This window comes from Chiloscyllium plagiosum, unplaced genomic scaffold, assembly GCF_037043375.1.
Source record: "Chiloscyllium plagiosum isolate Xiang-an unplaced genomic scaffold, Cpla_swu_hap1 HiC_scaffold_33, whole genome shotgun sequence".
Lineage (NCBI taxonomy): Eukaryota > Metazoa > Chordata > Chondrichthyes > Orectolobiformes > Hemiscylliidae > Chiloscyllium > Chiloscyllium plagiosum.
Window position 1 is genome coordinate 13,855,955 of NW_028270171.1, and position 20,010 is coordinate 13,875,964.

Consider the following 20,010-nt stretch of genomic DNA (forward strand, 5'->3'; position numbering starts at 1 on the left):
TAGGTTCTGAATTTTGAATTGGTGACATTTTAAGATTGACATTTAGGACCGAAAGCGATGCTTATCACATCATGATGGTGACAGACCCCAACTGCAAATGTCAATGAGTAGCTCAGCGGAGTGATTCTTATTTTATCAATTGTGTAGAATTTTATAGTTTTCATTTTACAGATGGTGCGGCAGCCTCCAACAGACTGTCACCAAAAGGGCAACTTTTAATTATTTTAATAGGATGTGAGTCTGGCTAACAAAAAGCAGCATTTGCTGACCATCCCCAATTGCTAGGAAAGGATGGCCATTTTAAGATGAACAACAAATGCTTGACTTTCCAGCAAAGCTCACATTCCAATAAAATTAAAAGTTGCCCTTATTATATTGTGGCATCAACCTGCAGGATACTCAAGATATAAACAGGAGTGGTCCATTACCATTCTCCTTACTGTAACTACATGGTGTTGGGCTCCAAGGTGGAGCCTTTCCCAAAATAATGTGAAACTTTTAACTGTATTTTTAACGTTTTTAAAAGCACTGAAAAAACATCAGCTAAAACAAAGTCTGCAAAAAATTTAAAAATTAAAAATCATAGATTACAGACTTCAATACTTAGGAACACAGGAGCAGAAGTAGATCATTCAGGTTTTTGTTGCAAACGTTTCGTCCCCTGGCTAGGCGACATCATCAGTGCTTGGGAGCCTCCTGCGAAGCGCTTCTTTGATGTTTCCTCCGGTGTTTATAGTGGTCTGTCCCTGCCACTTCCGGTTGTCAGTTTCAGCTGTCCGCTGTAGTGGTTGGTATATTGGGTCCAGGTCGAGGTGTTTGTTGATGGAGTTTGTGGATGAATGCCATTCAGGGAACAGAGAACAGCCAGGGAATTCCTAGAGGCATGGCATTCATCCACAAACTCCATCAACAAACACATCGACCTGGACCCAATATACCAACCACTACGGCGGACAGCTGAAACTGACAACCGGAAGCGGCAGGGACAGACCACTATAAACACCGGAGGAAACATCAAAGAAGCGCTTCGCAGGAGGCTCCCAAGCACTGATGATGTTGCCTAGCCAGGGGACGAAACATTTGCAACAAAAACTTCCAGCTCGGCGAACAGAAACACAACAACGAGCACCTGAGCTACAAATCTTCGCACAAACTTTGAAGTAGATCATTCAGCCCATTAAGCATGCTCTACCATTCAATTAGAAAAAAAACATGGCTGATCATCTAGATTCAATGCCACTTGCCCACACTATCAGCATATCCCTTAAATAATATATATATCCATCAAGATTATTTAACAGCATAAAGGCTTCAGACAAAGAGTTACAGTAAATCTTACTGTCAAGGCCTGAATAGCTTCCCATTCCTGGGGAGATTGGATCTTATGTGCCAGAAATCTTGTGGCAAGCTGAGGTCTAAAGGAAGAGAAGTGTAAGAATGATTCAGCATTATGCATGTCACTCTACAAAACAGAACATTAAACAAGATGCAAGTTCATATAGTTGTGACATTACTGTGAATAAGCAATCCTAACCTAGTGATATTATCACTGGTTTGTTAATCCAGAGACCAAACAATGTTCTGGGAACCCGGGCTCAAAGCCCACCTTGGCAGATGGTGGAATTTGAAGTCAATAACAGAAATCTCTGGAATTAAGAGTCTAATTGTGACTATGAGTCCACTGTCAATTGTTGGAAAGACCCATCTGGTTCACTAATGTCCTTTAGGGAAGGAAACTGGTATCCTTACCCAGTCTGACCTACATGAGTGTCCAGACCCTCTGCAATGTAGTTGACTCTGAACTGCCCTCTGTGCAATTAGGGATGGGCAATGAATGCTGGCCCAGCCAGTTATGCCCTCATCCAGTGAATGAATTGAAGAAAACAATCCACAGGTACATTTTTGAATAATCAAAATAATGCAGCCCTATGGTCTAAATGAACTTATCCATGTCTATTCCCTTTTATCTTCATCCACCCATCCAATCTAATCTCGATTGTTATCAGTTCTTATCTCAACCAGTTTGTTTAGCTGCGATTCCCAGAATCTCTCAAATCCCTTCACAGGTATGTTTTCACTAGTACTAGCAGCCTCCTTCACCTTTAGCAACTACTTGGCAACTGGGTTCAAACGTGAAGATTCAACATAAACAAGTCCAATCCCATCTTAATGTCCAGTATGTTTTGTGGATGGCAATGTATGCCAAATGAGGTCACCGTCACAAATGCATTGTAAACCTAACCTTGAATAACTGTGCAAATTTGAAGCTATATCTGTGCCTACAGTTCTACAATTACTTCAACTTCTGGGGTCATCCTGTATATCCTTCAACACAATTTTCATTTTTCAGGCTCCCTGACAAGACTTGAAATTTTTCATTGACTCAGATCAGCCAATTTCAGTTAGATCTTCAACCACCAAAAGATAAGATGCACAAAAGCCAGGGTTTGTTGTTGGTCACGGTAAATATTTGTATAACTGATTCAACAAATGGGTGCAGTGCTGTTTGTATAATTGTGCTGATTTTCATGAAGTACCTACCCTTCCAATTCCTTGTTCAGCTGGTCACAAAATTCTTGAATGTAGTTCCATTCCAATTCTCGATTTAAAGGATTTGTGGCTTTATCTGTGTTGGAAATAAAATAAACACAGATTACTATAAATTCCAGATGATGAATCTTGCTATCATGATCCAGTCAGCTCTAGGACTGGAAAATTACTATCACAAAATTTCTTTGACTTTGTTATGAAGACACTTCATGTTTAACACCACTTTGAGGACTTGAATTTTGAATGATTGTGGAAAATAGATCCATTTTGAGAAAATGCCTGGAATGGTTTCTTTAATACAAGTTAAAGCAAGCAGTCAATCTAAAATGTTAAAGTATATTTCCCAGATGGTTCAGCGAGTAAACTTATTTCCCAGCAAACTAGTCTTTAAAGTAAGGACTTTAGTTTCTGCTAGGTCTCTAGTTATTTTTCCCTCTTTTTCTTAAAAATATCATATTAAAATAACATTGATACTGCTGCATGAAAAAAATACATTGAATTGTTCAGCGTGCATTAATCAAGTGTAAGGAACAGGGATACTAGAGATGGATTCATTTAATAATCAGGTTAAAATATGATCATGATTGCAGATCGGGTGAAGTTTTGCTGCTGTGACATATTAGACACAGAGGTAATCTAGGTTGAATTCATCTGTAGCAACTGTGTGTAGATTAAGAAACTTTGGATCAAACTTGAAGAGCTCAAGTCCGAACTGCTGACATTTCGTCACATCAGGGAAGGGAAAAGTTACTTATACATTTTGATCCAGGATGCAGTCATACCCTTAGATTAGGTAATTCAACAATGGTCTGTGATTAAGGACAGGACTGCAAACGTAGGTCAGGAAGACATGGAGACCCAAGGAATAGGTCTCAAGGACCCTGTCTCTGCAACTGTCCAACAGGTGAGGTGTTTCAAGCCATGAGGACTGCAGAGAGGGTGAGCAATCTGACCATGACACAGTGATCCGAAGAACCATTCAAGTGGGAGAACAATTACTCTTCGGAGGGTCGGTGTGGACTGGTTGGTCCAAAGGGCCTGTTTCCACACTGTAGGGGACCTAATCAATGCCAAAGTTACGCTCATATCTTCAAGACCTTAGAGGAATTTGGATTAGAAGGGGAGGAGTTCGGTTGTCATCATCCAAATAGATATGAATGATATTGATAGGACTGGAAAAAAAGGTTTTGCTGAAAGACTGAACAGTTAGGAGACAAACTACAAAGCAGGACTTCCAAGGTAATAATCTTGGGAATATGACCCGAGTCAAAGCCCAGCTGACATATGGTAAATAAAGGAAATACATTAAATGTATAGCTTTAAGTCTGCTGAGGGAAAAATGGGTTTAATGTTATTGGAACACTAGTACTGGGACAGCAGGCATCTGTTCAGGTTAAATGGGCTTCACTTGAAAAGTGCTAGGTCTGGTGCCCTGGTGAATGGAATACTTGCGGCTGTAGAGAGTAATTTAAACAAATTGGAGGGGAGGATTCAGGAGGGGGGATCCATAGGTTCACAAAGCAAAAGGATATGGCAGCATTGCAGGGCAACTATTTTGATAATGATTCCTAGAATGAGTAAGAAGCAACAATTTATACATGCATAAAGACAAGCAGCAAATAGGGCCAAAAGTGGCAAAAGGGCAAAACGGGTGCTCTTAAATGCACATGGTATTCAATACAATAGAATTAAAATGATGGCACAAGTAAAGGTTAGTGGGTATAACCTTCTAGCCAATAGAGACATGGTTGCAAGGAGATCAAAGCTAAAAAATTAAATATTTAGAGGTATACGACTTTTCAGAAGTACTGGTAGAAGGGATGGGTTGTGGGGTAGCTTTGTTAGTATGAGACACAATTGTAAGAAATGATCTTGGACTGGATGATGTAGAACCCATGTTGGGGCGGGGAGAGAGGTGAGAACTAAGTGGGAAATTAAGACATTGGTAGGAACAATCTATAGGCCCCCCGCCAGTAGCAGTTCTGCTGGGAAAGAGAGAATACATCAGGAGATAATTATGACATTGAAAAGGCAGTATAATAATTATGGGTGACTTAAATCTTGTAGATCAAATAGGAAGCCATGAGAAAGAATTCATCGAGCATATATGAAGACAGTTTCTTAGAACAAAATGCAGTGGATTCAACCAAGGTTCAGGCTATTTTGGATACGGTGACATGTAATTAGGCAGGCCTAATAAAATGATCTCATAAAATATCCCCTATGGACCACAACAAGGAGAAATTTAGTATTCAGTTTGAAAGAGAGAAATAATTAAAAATAATTGTACTTACACCAGAGTGATTACATTGGGTTGAGGGCATAGTTGGCTGCAGCGGATTGGAAAAGGAGTTTAGCAAAAAAGATGGTTGAAGAACAATGGCAGACATCTAAGAAAATAGCATATGATTCACAGGAAAGATATAGTTTAGTGAGGCAGAAGGATTTTAGGAAGGAGGTAAACCAAGGAAGTTAAGGGCAGTAACAAACTGAAACAAAAACATATGATGTAGCAAAGAGCAGTGGCAAACCATAGCGTTGAGAAAATTTTAAAAGCCAACAAAGATGGCCTAAAAGTATCAATATGCTTCAAGGGCAAACTAGCAAGTAAAACAAAAAACAGATAAGAGCTTCTTTAAATATATAAAAATGGCCAAAATGAACATAGGCTCATTATGTAATGAGCCTGAGGAAATAAGATCGGGAATGAGGAAACGACAAGAAGAATTTTGAATGAATATTTTGCATCAGTCTTCATGGTATATAACACTAATAGCATTCCAAAAGAATGCTATATTAAAAAAAAATCAAAGGACCAAAAGGACTAAACAAAAAAAAATGTACTGGGAAACCTTATGGGGCTAAAGGCTGGTAAGTTCCCTAGACTTGATGGGTTGCATTCTAAGATTTCAAAAGAAGTAGCTACAGAGATACTGTGAGGCCTATTACTAAGCTTTCAAGAATCTTTGGATTCTGGAAAAGACCCAGAGAATTGGAAAACTACCAATGTAATACCCTTACTTCAAAAAGGGAGGGAGACAAAAGAAAAAGGTAACCAAGTCTGTTACCTTCACATCTTCTATGGGGAAATATTACAGTCTATTAAAAAAAATTCAAATAGCGAAGCATTTAGAAACACATGACATAAATCAGTTAAAAATCACACAACATCAAGTTATAGTCCAATAGGTTTATCTGGAAGTACTACCTTTTGGAGCACTGCTCCTTCATCAGGTAGCTGTGGAGCAGGATCATAAGACACAGAGTTTATAGCAAAAGACCACAGTGTCATGCAACTGAAGCAATATATTGAACAAATCTAGGATTGCTGTTAAGTCTTTCATCTTTTAGAATGGGTTATAGGTCCCAGTCCAACACCAACACCTCCACATCATGGCTACCATCGATACCACTGCTGGCTCAAAGTGGAGAGGATATCCAAGAAGATCGTGCATATTGACACAGACATCAAGCTTCTGCAGAAATGCAAGAAAGCAGGAAAGATCCGAAAAAGGATAATTGAAACCTGCAACCCATCCTAAAAGACGAAAGATTTAACAGCAATCTAGGTTTGTTCAATATATTGTTTCAGTTGCATGACACTGTGGTCTTTTACTGTAAACTCTGTGGCTAATGAATCTACTCCACAGCCACTGAAATGGCTCCTTAACTATACTTACTTATAAAGAAAACACGACAAGATCAGAGAAGGCTGCTGTTACTCAAACTGACTAGCTTCGGCACAGCAAAGGTGAAAAGGGTGGAAAGTCAGGGCAAAAGTCAACTTGCGTCTTCAGCTTTATTATATGAGAAAAGCTACCGTCTTGCACACTGTCACCTCCAAACACTGAAGTACCAACAAACTGTGGTATCGTTGACATTTAAAAAGATTTATTTCAAATGAGATATTCAACCTTTGAATACAATCACAAGACTGGCTGGCTTATGAAGATATAGCGACAACTGACAACATGCAAAATGTAACATTTTCTTATCTCGCTGGAAAACATTACTGTTTTTGCACTGAAGTGGTTTCTATCTGGGGTACATGGCTTTAGTGCAAGTCAGGGAAAGTTTTGCAAAGATTACAGACCTGATTGTTCAACCACCATCTGTGAAAATACAGACCATTGTCTAAAGTGAATAACTGGATAATCCTGGTTAAGTCTGAATATTATAAAAGTATTTTCGATTCAAGCATTGCCACACTTCAGGGGCTTCAGCACTAATAGTTCAGTACTCTAGAATGTTCCTATGATGACTTACAATCAGAGATATAAAGCACAGAAACAGACCCTTTGGTCCAACTCATTCATGCCGACCAGGTATCCTAAATTAATCCAGTCCCAGTTACAGCTCTTAACCCATATCCCTCTAAACAGTAATCTTTGAAAATTGGGGAGTTATGCTGGTATTCTATCCAACATTTTCCAAAGATTAGCTAATTCTTGCATGCAAATCGCTGTGCTTGTCTAAAACAAACTGATTACTGTTGGTCGAGAAGTGCTTTGAGACATTGAGAATTTAAAAGACACTTAGTAAATCAACAGTTCTTTCCTGATACTTGGCACAAGTACTAAATTCCTTTTCATTCATTTTTTTGGAAAACGGGGATAAAGACAAGTATTTTAACAATTTTTCTCTCGCATTATACAACACCTTTTCAATATTAGAACAAATATACTACGCTTTACTGCTGATCTAAAACTTTCCAATGCAAAGCTTGCCATGCCTGTTTTGATTACTTCATTAGGTGAGAGAAACAACTTCACCAAAACTGACTCGAAACATTTCTGTTCAGCTGAACCCCTACAGAAATTGCAAAAATCAGATCAAAAAGCAATAATTAAAATCCCAAGGCTGAGTTTTAGTACTGGAGAGAAGTATCTGATCCATGGATTTAGATGCTGCAAAGAATAAAGGGGGAAGAGTGTACAGCAAATCTCAATGTCAACGTCTGAGAGTACAAACAAAATCTGGGAATTGTGTTAAGCGAAGACAGAATCTCCAACTCTAGGAGTGCCTTCCTATGCTGCATAAAATCTCAGATCAAGTCAGAACAAAAGTGATCAAAAGCAACCTTTTGTTTCACCCAATGTAGAAACAATTCAAAGTAAACAATGATTTCATAAATCCTGAGACTAAAACACTTTCATTTAAAAACAACTGGGGCAATATTTCAATCAATCAATACTGACATACAATGTTAAAGAAATGATTGCAATATGAAATTTCATGTTGCAGCACAAGAGGCCATTCAGCAGAGTGTACTGACTCATTGAAGAATCCCATTCAACTTTTTCCTTCTTACTCTAATGCCTATCAACTCACCATCATGGATACTGGTTAAATGATTAGTTTTTGCTTCCACCACTCTAGTTAGGAGGCCAATTCGTACATTACTACATAAACTTCCCTCACACCAGTCTTCAATGTACTGTTTATTAAACAAAACCTCTGACTCCACCTCCAACTCTATTTAAAGTAATTATCTTAATTTCCCTCTAAGTGGACAAGAACACCTCTCAAATTTTTCTTTTTCTGGCTGAAGAGCCCAATTTGTTCATAGCCTTTTGTACTACTGTAACTCGCAAGGTGGGGCATCAGCCTTGCGGCTCTTCCTTAGCTACACCTCAATGACTAAAGTCATAGTCATAGAGACGTACAGCATGGAAACAGACCCTTCGGTCCAACCCGTTCATGCCAACTAGATATCCCAACCCAATCTAGTCCCACATGCCAGCACCTGGCCCATATCCCTCCAAACCTTTCCTATTCATATACCCATCCAGATGCCTTTTAAATGTTGCAATTGTACTAACCTCCACCACTTCCTCTGGCAGCTCATTCCATACACGTACCACCCTCTCTGTGTGAAAAGGTTGCCCCTTAGGTCTCTTTTATATCTTTCCTCTCTCACCCTAAACCTATGTCCTCTAGTTCTGGACTCCCCCACCCCAGGGAAAAGACTTTGCCTATTTATCCTAACCATGCTCTTCATGATTTTATAAACCTCTATAAGATCACCCCTCAGCCTCCAACGCTCCAGAGAAGACAGCCCCAGCCGGTTCAGCTTCTCCCTCTACTCAAATCCTCCAACCCTTGTAAATCTTTTCTGAACCCTTTCAAGTTTCACAACATCTTTCCGATTGGAAGGAGACCAGAATTGCACACAATATTCCAACAGTGGCCTAACCAATGTCCTTTTACAGCCGCAACAAGACCTCCCAACTCTTGTACTCAATACTGACCAATAAAGAAAAGCATACCAAACGCCTTCTTCACTACCCTATCTACCTGCGACTCCACTCTCAAGGAGCTATGAATCTGCACTCCAAAGTCTCTTTGTTCAGCAACACTCCCTAGGACCTTACCATTAAAAGGTATAGAAGCCCTGCTAAGATTTGCTTTCCCAAAATGCAGTACCTTGCATTTATCTAAATTAGGCTCCATCTGCCACTTCTCAGCCTATTGGCCCATCTGGTCAAGATCCTGTTGTAATCCAAGATAACCCTCTTCGCTGTCCACTACACCTCCTATTTTGGTGTCATGTGCAAACTTACTAACTGTATGCTCGCATCCAAATCATTTATGTAAATGACAAAAAGTAGAGGACCCAGCACCGATCCTTGTGGCACTCCACTGGTCACAGGCCTCCAATCTGATAAACAACCCTCCACCACCACCGTCTGTCTTCTACCTTTGAGCCAATTCTATATCCAAATGGCTAGTTCACCCTGTATTCAGTGAGATCTAACCTTGCTAACCAGTCTCCCACAGGTAACCTTGTTGAACGCCTTACTGAAGTGCATATAGATCACATCTACCGCTCTGCCCTCATCAATCCTCTTTGTTACTTCCTCAAAAAACTCAATCAAGTTTGAGAGACATGATTTCTCATGCACAAAGCTATGCTGACTATCCCTAATCAGACTTTGCCTTTCCAAATACATGTACATCCTGTCCCTCAGGATCCCCTCCAACAGCTTGCCCACCACCAACGTCAGGCTCACTGGTCTATAGTTCCCTGGCTTGTCCTTACTACCTTTCTTAAACAGTGGTACCACGTTAGCCAACCTCCAGTCTTCCGGCACCTCACCTGTGACTATCGATGATACAAATATCTCAGCAAGATCTTACTGTTGAGATTGGGCAGAATGTTCAAGATGTAGTATGCGCCAAGCCATATATTGATACATATCTATTCAGAAACCAGTGTGTTAAGCTGCTCTGCGATTTCTTAAGTAAAACATGCTGCATATGGGTTTTCACACTAAGCACAATTTGTGATCTGTGAAACAGGCCAGGTTCATAATCCATCTAGGTTTTCTCACTCTAAACTTCCCTGATTTCCTCAGTGATCTTCGACTGACTCTACAGTCTCAGGAAAATAATTTTCCAAGAATAAAGTAGTTTTAAGGAATCTGTCCATCACATCAACCAATGAGCTAGCTGAGCAACTCCTCACTCATACGTGGGTGAATTAATTCTGACAGGCATGGTTACGTTTTGAGGGGGGAGTGTGTTGGGCAAATTGGGTGCGCGCGTATGTGTACCTTTGTGGAGAGGTTCTCTCACCTATGTCATTTGGAACCACTCCAATGAACACAAGAGATTGTGGTGCATAACTCACACAGGACTACAGTTCTTATTTTTGCGAATGTCTAATTCTATTTTGAAATCACAGTTGCATTGTTGCCTTTCATGATGTGTTTAATCTACTGTGTTGAACTTTATGATATCTACAGTGTCAATAATTCCGAGCAGTGGTTTCTAAGATATTGGAGAGCTTTGCAATGCTGCATCTATTGTGAAGAAGGTTCATCATATAATCTGGATTGTAAATTATTTTGGTTTCAGTGCTGTGAAGACTGAACTGCTTTTTTAAAAATGTCATTTGGACCAGTGAGTTGTGGACAGCATTTTAAAGAAGTCACATGACAAGTTAAATGACTCAACAAGCTACCTGGAGAGATAATTGCTGCTTAAGGTTAACTTGAGCTTTTATGACCAACAGTAGCAGATGATCACAGACCAGACGCAGATGGCAGTTCAGAAGGAAAACTCCATTCTAGTAGATGTGCTATCTGGTAGTCCCCAGTAGTTTATTGCTTAGAGTTCAATGAAAAAAAAATCAGTGTGTTAGCTTGGATGGGTGAGTGCCTCAGAGGGGGACAGACAGCATTAGAGAAAATCTCTATCTCTGTCAATGTTCAGAAAGTCACTGAAGGGAAATGCTTGAGTTCAGTAAGAAATTTTAAAATGAAAATAAGAGTGGTATCATAAAGAAGTTGAATGCATGTAAAGGATATCACTGGGAATAGGGTTCAATATTCCTTTTCTTTGTTTTATGTTAAGACCTTAACAAATAGTCTTTCTACATTTACAAAAATGTAATAAACTAATCTTTATAAGCTTGTGTGTGTGTAATGGGGTGACACAGTGGCTCATTGTTAGCACTGCTGCCTCAACAGCGCCAGAGATGCGGGCTCGATCGTCTGTGTGGAGTTTGCACATTCTCCCCTTGTCTGCGTGAGTTTCTTCCAGGTGTTCTTGTTTCCTCCCATAATCCAAAAATGTACAGGTTTGGTGAATTGGCCATGGGAAATTGCCCATAGTGTTCAGGGATGTGTAGGTTAGGGGCATTAGTCAGTCAATAGGCGAGGGGAATGGGTCTGGGTGGGTTACTCTTCTGAGGGTCGGTGTGTACTTGTTGGACTGAAGGGCCTGCTTCCACACTGTAGGGATTCTGTGATAATGTTCTTTTATTAAAAGTACATTGGCAGCCTTATAAATAATGTTTAGTGACAGGCCACCATAGCAACCAAATTGCTAAAATAAAATGTACGTCTATCAAACCAGGTTTGCCCACTACCCCTCACTTTTGATGATTGTACTTCCCTTAATGGGCTTTTGACATTAAAATAACTGCACAGAGGCTAACATCCCATCACCAAGTCATCCTTTATTTACTTGTGCACAGTACACTGGCTGTGGCCAGCCAGTTCGGAGTCAGAGTCTGAACTGAGGAGATTCTGAATCTCCCGTTATATTTTTTATTGTTTAAATTATTTTTCTAATCAACCTGTTCAGAAACATTATTACACCCCTCTGGAGTAGATGGGACTTGAACCCAGGCCTCCGGTTCCAGGGGCAGAGACACCACCACTGTGCCATAAAGGGCCCCCTCCTACTTAAATTGGTTAGTAGGGCTTCCTGATTGGGGTCATTAACCTGGGCCAATCAAGAATCTCAGTCATGATCGCCTGGCTCCAATCGCTTCAAACAAATTAAATCAATTGGAAAACATGGTTGATTTATTGACAATGGTTAATAGATTGAAAAAAAATACTGTCGGTTATTTTATGATGTGAAAATAAAACAAAAATATTCATTTGTGTGCAAAACCACTTCTGAATTACAAATAAAATCACGTTTCATTCTGGGATCGGATCTCCCCACTATTACCACTAGCTAGGATCTTAAAAGATTTAAAGAAAATATATCCAGAGTTCAGAAATCATATTTCCATCATCTGTGTGTTACCTGAAAAGAAACAAAAAAAAAGGAAAAATTGAGGTCTATAGGAAAACAGCAGGGAAATAGCACAAGATAAACCATTCCTTTCGAGAACCAGCACAGACACAACAGGCCAAATGATGTTTTTCTGTGCTCCAACTGTTCTATACATCTCCAATTCTCAACTGCCTTTTTGTAAAATGAATGTAAGTATATGAAGATGTCCATTAGTTTCCACTGGCTGAATGGGTGTAAGAACTATAAAGATAACTTCTAAATGTTCCTGATCTCTACTTCACATACAGCTTTGGTCACAGCAGTAAGAGGTCTATCTTCAGTTCACACTTGTTTTTATCAGTCCTCTTGCTGATGCAACTGTAACATAACTGGCTTCATAAGAAAAGTAAATGTTAATTTGAGTTAGAGAGTTTAGGAAGCCTATAGGTTAATGCGACTTTCTTCAAGGTAATGCCTCAGCTAGAAGTTTAATTGTCAATCAGCACCTTGTTCCTTCTGTAGAGAATAAATTATTGCAATCAATTGAAATTTGGCATTCTTGCACTTGTCCTGATGAATGCAAGATTAAAATTTTTGACAACACGTCCTTTTAGCAATACTCAAATTTTGTACTGCAATAATAAACAGAAAACTAAATTAAAAGTTCAGAGGCAGATGCAAATTTCTACATATGATAGTAAGGTTTAATTTATGGAAATTGCTGTTTGGGCAATAACCAATGTCAAACAGCTCATATGCAGCACTACTGCAACACTGTAGATACTCACAGGACAAGACAAAGCTTATCTCAGGGGAAATAGGATCAGCTGTTTTAGATGTTTCAGCGATGTGTACAAAAACATTTTTTTCCACGTTTACACTAAGTGAGCTGCGCCACTGTACAGGAGTGATCTGCTATGGAGATCCCACAGGGATTTTAACTGCAAGTCAGCTGAATGCTATTTTGGGCTACTATCATCAGGTCATCTCAAAAGCATATTTCTTCAAAGTGAACTGATAAGTGGTCCTTTTATGTACACACAGTTATTAAGCAAAAACTTTAAAAATTGCTACTTAAAGTTTCCCCAATATTTTTTTCAAAAGTAAAGGAAGCACAATAGGAAGAACAAGGATGCAAACCCAACGTATTTGGGGCTCACCAACTTCAACCTGCCTCAAACCATTCCTGAAGAAGGGCTTATGCCCGAAACGTCGATTCTCCTGTTCCTTGGATGCTGCTTGACCTGCTGCGCTTTTCCAGCAACACATTTTCAGCTCTGATCTCCAGCATCTGCAGCCCTCACTTTCTCTCAAACCACTAGTCTCAACATGCAAGAGGGAAATGTCCTATTTAACTAATCATAATATTAGCAACAAGATGAATCATGAATGGCACAAGGCACTTGGATTGGCATGTCATTCTGGGATTCACTGAAAAACCTCATAATAAACTTCTCAAAACTCTATAATAAACTTCTGTTTCTTGAGTTATGGTCCTTTCTTAAATCCAGCCTCTCATCAAAGGCATATTATTCTACCCAAAGTTAAGCCATTCTCACACATTGAATTTACATGGCAATCCAGTATTGTGTCATTTAGTGACTGAAACCTTCGAGAATACCAACCGCCAATAAAATTTTGGTTTTCCACATATAATACTCCCAAAAACTTGTTGCTAGGCATTGAAACACATTACTTACATAGCATTGATGCTATGTAACATCACCTTAAAACTTGTTTATTGACAGTTACAATCAAATTACTACTGCAGCAATGTTGTGAAATAGTTTTGTTTTGTACCACACACTGCAGTTTTAGTGTAAATTGAGCCTAAATCCAGAGCAGGGCCTGACCTGAATGCAGTACTTTGGAGTAAACTCAAGCCTTGGCACTTTTGTTTAGAAGCCTGAAACCAAAGCCACTTTGCACCAATGCTGAACATGCAGTGTAACTACATCATCATCTAGTTGAGTAATCTGATCTACAAAACATAGCTTTATTGCATTTGGATAGTCATTCAATTTTACCTTAGCATAATTTGGTTTAGACTCAAGAAGATTGACTTTCAAGATCATGCTTTCAGAATTCACATGACTAAATTCGGAAATGTACACTCAAAATAAAACTAAATAGCTCTAGGATTCTACTGCCAGGATAACAGCCAGATTTTGCAATATATTATACGTGGGGCTGGCTCTAAGCTGCTCATTTTCTGACACCCAGATAAAACACTAAGAGCTAGTAATATATTTCTTGTAAAACATTCCTAAATTACCATGTCAATTTGCTCCGAGCACAAATTACAGACATGTAGCTAATCCAATGTCACTCCTGCTCAAAATACACTTTCCCAAGTCACACCCCATTCTTGATAAACTAGTTCTGTAATCTCATCACTCTGTTATTTTAACCTCTCATCATCCCTGGACAATCACAGCAAGATTTCCTTATTCTGGGAAGATAGGAACAGGAGTAGGCTATTCAGTCCTTTGAATATCCTTTAACACGCTGGCTTAAACAAAAAACAGATTTAAAATTATCAAATGATTTAGTGTCAACTGCTGCTTGTGGAAGAGTGTTCCAAACCTTTACCTTCCTTATGTGTAGAAGTGCTTACTAACATCACTCCTGAACCGCTTGCTTCTAATTTTTAGACTCTACCCTAGTACTAGAATCCTCAACTAATGGAAATAGTTTATCTTTACCTACCCTGTATTTTCTTAAAGACTTCAGTCAGATCAACTCTTAACTTTCTAAATTCTAAAGAAAACAGCTTTAATTTATATAATCGCTCCTCATAGCTCAACCCTGAAGCCCAGGTATCATTCTTATAAACCTGCAGTGTACTGCCTCCAAGGCCAATAAATCCTTCCTGTCCTTGTATTATAAAATTAAGACCATAAGACATAGGAGCAGAAATTAAGCCCATTGAATGGCAGAGCAGATTCAATCATGGCTGTTAAGCTTCTAAATCCCATTATACGCGTATCCCTTGATCCTCTTGACAATCAAGAACCTGTCTAACTCCATCTTAAACAGACTCAATGACCTGGCCTCCACAGCTTTCTGTAGCAGTGAATTCCATAGATTTTCCTTCTTATCTCTGTTCTAAAAGGTCTTCCCTTTACTCAAAGACTGTCCTCAGGTCCTAGTCCTACCAACGGAAACATATTCCCAACATCCACTCCTCTTTCACAAATATTATTAGTAAATATAATTAATCCTATATACTCTAATACACACTTTCCACCAGTGCAGTTGCATCACTAATATTAGAGAGACACTATTTCTTATGCCCTGCAACACCAGCATTGAAAAATCATCTCCAATAAAAGCCACAGATTTGTCACCAATTTGTCACTCAAATCTTTAGCTGAACATTTTTAGCCATTTCAGAGTCTAGGAACATATGTGACTGTGGCAGCAAAAATCACCCAAGGAAAAAAAGATTTGCTTCCAAATGCAACCCAGTAAAAACTCTTGCTGCTGGACTGCAGGTTTCTGAAAGCCTACAAGCCACACCCTGATTTGCAACAAGTCCTGTTCATCCAACATCCCTACACTCACTGACCTATATGGGCCACAAGATGACAATATTTCTAAACTTAAAATCTTCATTTATAAATCCATTTTTGGCCTTGCCCCTTCCTAACCTTACGACAATTCAGATCTCTCTACATTACAATTTTAGACTCTTCAAACATTTTGACTTTAATTGCTCTTCCATTCACAGCCATGTCTTCAATTCCTACAGGTCTCAGTAGTACAATACAATACTGCATGGGAGCAAGCCCTTCGACCCCACTAAACCTGCGTCGATTCCTAATCCTTATTTAGACCCACTATTTCCCATTTGCAGTTCCTATCACTCTGTTCACCCCCATTCATGTGTTTATCAAGAAATGCCTTAAATGTTGTTAATGTGCTTGCTTCCACACCTGCACTGGCAATGCATTTCAGGCACCCATTACCCTCTCCCCCTTCACTTGAGCCGATGCCCTCTGGTAGTTGACCTTTTCATCCTGGTAAAAAGCCTCTACCTATGTACCCTATCTATGCCTCTCATATTTTGTAGACATGTATCAGGTCGTCCCTCGGCCTCTGTTTTCACTGGAAAGATAATTTGAGTTTATCAAATCTCTCCTCATAACTAAAGCCTTCCACACCAGGTAACCTCCTGGCAAACATTTTCTGCACCCTTTCCAAAGCATCCACATCGTTCTAATTGTGTGGCAACAAGAACTGCATGCAACATTTCAAAAGTGGCCTAAGTAAAGTTCTGTACAGCTGTAACATAACTTACCAACTTTTACATTCGATGCCCCAGTTGAAGGAGAGAATGCTGTATGCCTTCTTGACCACTTTATCCATCAGTGTTGCCACTTTCAGGCATGTACAGACCTCCGAAATTCCTACCCTAATATCTCCTTGTGTGGTATGGTGTCAAGTTTTATTTGACTGTTTTATACAGTTTTATCATGCAAGAGATGAATTACAAATGAAGAGTCTATTCAGCTGCAGCAGCCCAGATTAAATATTAAATCAAATGATTCATTGGCATTACAACATAATCATTGAGATGGGAATGCTGATCAAAGATCATTAACTTGACAGATTAACAGTTTTAGTCTCTCCATACGTGTTTCCTGACTTGCTGAGTATTTCCAGCTTGTCGTTTTTTTTTAATTTATGATAGAAGACAAACAAGGTGATTGTGGCCATTCCCTGTCTGACAATGTCCATGTTTTCTATGAGAGGACCATGAGTGCATACAGTTTCTAGTGAATTATGTTACAAGCTTCACAGATTATGTAAAATTGGTTGTCAGTGCGGTTATTGTTCAGATTGTTCAGAAAGAGATGTCATCTGAAAAACACATTGAACAGCAGATGTTTTGTTTGGGTTTTGTGCATGGGGGCTGGTTAAGTATGACCTGTATTCTGCCTACAACAAATAACCCAAGGAGTATGCAGTTTGATCTACAAAGAAATAAATATAAATGAATTACCCATTTATTCCTCTATTAGACCCTGTGTTTTAATAGCTATTAAAACTATATGGTTTGAAATGATAAGATGGTGACAACTTGAAGTTCCCTTTTAATTTTAACATATGCAGTTAGAAAGCAACACTATTAATAAGGTACTTTTCTCAAGATATTTCAAAGTGCTTTACAGTAAATTCCACATGTTTTGATGCGTAGACACAGTTGTAATGTATAAAACACAGCAGCAAGTTTGCACAGCAAGCTCCCACAGCTAGCAGTGATAATAATCAGACATGTTTATTTTTGAAATGCTGATTGATCGATACGTATTGGCCAGGCCACTTGTGGTACTTCTCCTGCTCCTCTTTGAAATAGTGCCATGGATAATTCATTTCAACGCAAGCACCTGTAAGGACCTTGGTTCAAAGTCTTATTTGAAAGTCAGCACATCTAGCAGTATCTCTTGGCACTACACTGAAAATTTGGTCTTAATTTAGTTGTCAAACCCTTGAACAGGATTTAAATCTAGAACTTTACATTTCAAAAAGGAGTGCATGCAATCAGCTCCCTTAAAGTAAATAACCCTAAGGCACTTCACAGGAATATTTTGAAGCAGAATTTGCCATTGCACAACACAAAATAGGTTCAAGGGCAAGTGGCCAGTAGCTTGGTCACAGCAATATGTTTTACGGAGTATCGCAAATGGGTAAAGACAAAATATAAGAAATAGGGGCCATTCAGCCTATTAAGCCTGCACAAACAGTCAATAATATTGTGGCTAATCTGACAGAGCTTTAACTCCACTTTCCTGCCTGTCCCTCATTACTCTTGGTTCCCTTGTCAATCAGAACATTTATCTAGCTCAGACTGGAATGTATTCAATCAACCAGCCTCCAATGCTCTCTGGAGGTCAGAACTGCAAAGACTGATTGTCTGAAAGCAGAATTGTTTCCTCATCACCACCTTAAATGGGAAACTTTTTATTTTGAAACTGCGGCCTTAGCTCTAAAATTCCCTCATAAAAGGAAAACAACCTTGCAACATCTACTATGTCAAGCCTCCTCAGAATCTGACATTTCAAGAAGATCGCTTCTCACTCTCCCAAACTTCAATGAGTATAGATCCAAACTTTCAACACCAGACAACATCCTCATCACAGGAATGTGTCGAGTGAGCTGCTGCCAATGCAAGAATCTCTCCTTAAGCAGAAGGATCAAAACTACACATCATACCCCAGAGTTCACAAATTAAGGCTGGTTGCCACAAATATGGATCCAATGAATAGTGAGGGATAGGATGAAAACAAAATCCTGAAGAAACTCAGCAGCTCTAGCAACATTTATGGAAAGAGAAACAGAATTAATATATGAGCCCAACTTGACTCTTCCTTGGAACTGAGAGGGGTAAAAGGTTTACTTTTGCACTCATTACATTTTGTCGAAGATCTTTATTTTGCACTCATCAGGACAATTCATAAGAAATACCAAAGAAAATAACACTTAACACACATGAAAGGTCTAACATAAATGCAGTTGTTCCCTCTTTGTATTTCTTACAAACAATGAATGCAAGGGAGAAGCTTGACAAAACACCTTTTTGTTCAGCAATACTCAAGTTCTAAATGACCTAACAATTATAGGTAGACTTTTAGTGAGAAACCTACAGCTCATGTACACGGCAGCCGGAGTACACAGAAATGGGCTGATCTCTTGTAAAAGCACCATTCCCTGGTCCACAATGCATAAACATGTCAAATTCTTGAACAAGGGCTTCAGGATCATGTAGCATCCTCGTGATGATGTTAGAGCTGCTCTTTGCTGGGGAAGAGTTAAGGAGAAAGTGATAGTGAGGCAGAAGCTGAAATTTAGCCACAATAATGTGTTATAAACACATGGAAAGAAATTTGTGGAGTGGACTGACAAGCATCAGAGTTAGAGCTCATGGAATATACTCACTCATTATCTGAGAGGGATGGGACTTCCTGCAGGTAACAAAATAATGTGGATACCTCTCCTGCATACCGCGAAGAACCATGCAATGTTTACTGACAAAACAATGAGGATAAAAATTAGACCAACCACGCAGATCCACAGGGAGCAAATTGGTCGGGAGAACCGAGAGGCAAATCACCAGCTGAGAAACTTCAGAGTGCTTCAGTGTAGAGACACCTGGGTGTCCTCGGGTATGAATCACAGAAAGCTATATGCAGATACAGCACGTAATAAGGAAGACAATTTGAATTTTGGCATTTGCTTCGAAAGGAATGGAGTATAAAAGTGGGGAAGTATTGCTGCACCTGTCCAAGGCTTTAGTGAGACCATGCCTGGAGTAATTTTACAGTTCTGGTCCCCTTCAGGAAGGATGTAGTTGAATTCAAGGGAGTTCAAAGGTGATTCACGAGATTAATTATAGAGGTGAGGGATTTATTTTATGATGAGAGATTGAACAGTTTAGGCCTATACTCACTAGAGTTTAGAAGAATGAGAGCAGATCTAATTGAAGAATACAAGGTGCTGAAAGGAATTAACAAAGTAGATGTAGAGGGGAGATTTCCCCTTGTGGGACAACCTAGAATGAGGTCATACTTCAAGGGCTGATAAATTTAAAACAGAGATGAGGAAAAATTGCTTCTCTCAAAGGGCTGGTAAAGTGCAGTCTTCCAAAAACACAAGAGCATGTGACCATGAGAGACAGAAGTAGGCCCTTCAGCCCCTTGAGCCTGTTCTGCCACTTTACAGGATTGTGGCTCATCCAAAAACTCAAGCCTACTTTCCTGGCCAATCCCCAAGGTGTAGTAGACTATGAACCAAGTGGAGGTAAATGGGAATAACATAGCTTGGTGCTTGCGGGTCAGCAGAGACATATGGGCCAAAGGAGCTGTTTCTATGCCGTACGACATTATAACACTAAAGCTATCATGTAACTGTAAGGATGCCTGATCATATACAAACAAACCA

The 20,010-nt window shown here is 39.4% G+C and overlaps 1 protein-coding gene across 1 annotated transcript in view; it reads right to left on the reverse strand.

The window, feature by feature from the left end:
* The window catches only part of LOC122542235 (ADP-ribosylation factor-binding protein GGA1), a 58,423-nt gene that overhangs the window by 37,050 nt on the left and 1,363 nt on the right, over positions 1–20,010 (reverse strand). Inside the window, exons 2-3 of the mRNA XM_043679761.2 lie at positions 2,542–2,626; positions 1,340–1,415 (exon numbers count right to left, since the gene is read on the reverse strand). Coding sequence (XP_043535696.2) covers positions 1,340–1,415; positions 2,542–2,626 — 161 coding nt within the window. The remainder of the gene's footprint in view (positions 1–1,339; positions 1,416–2,541; positions 2,627–20,010) is intronic.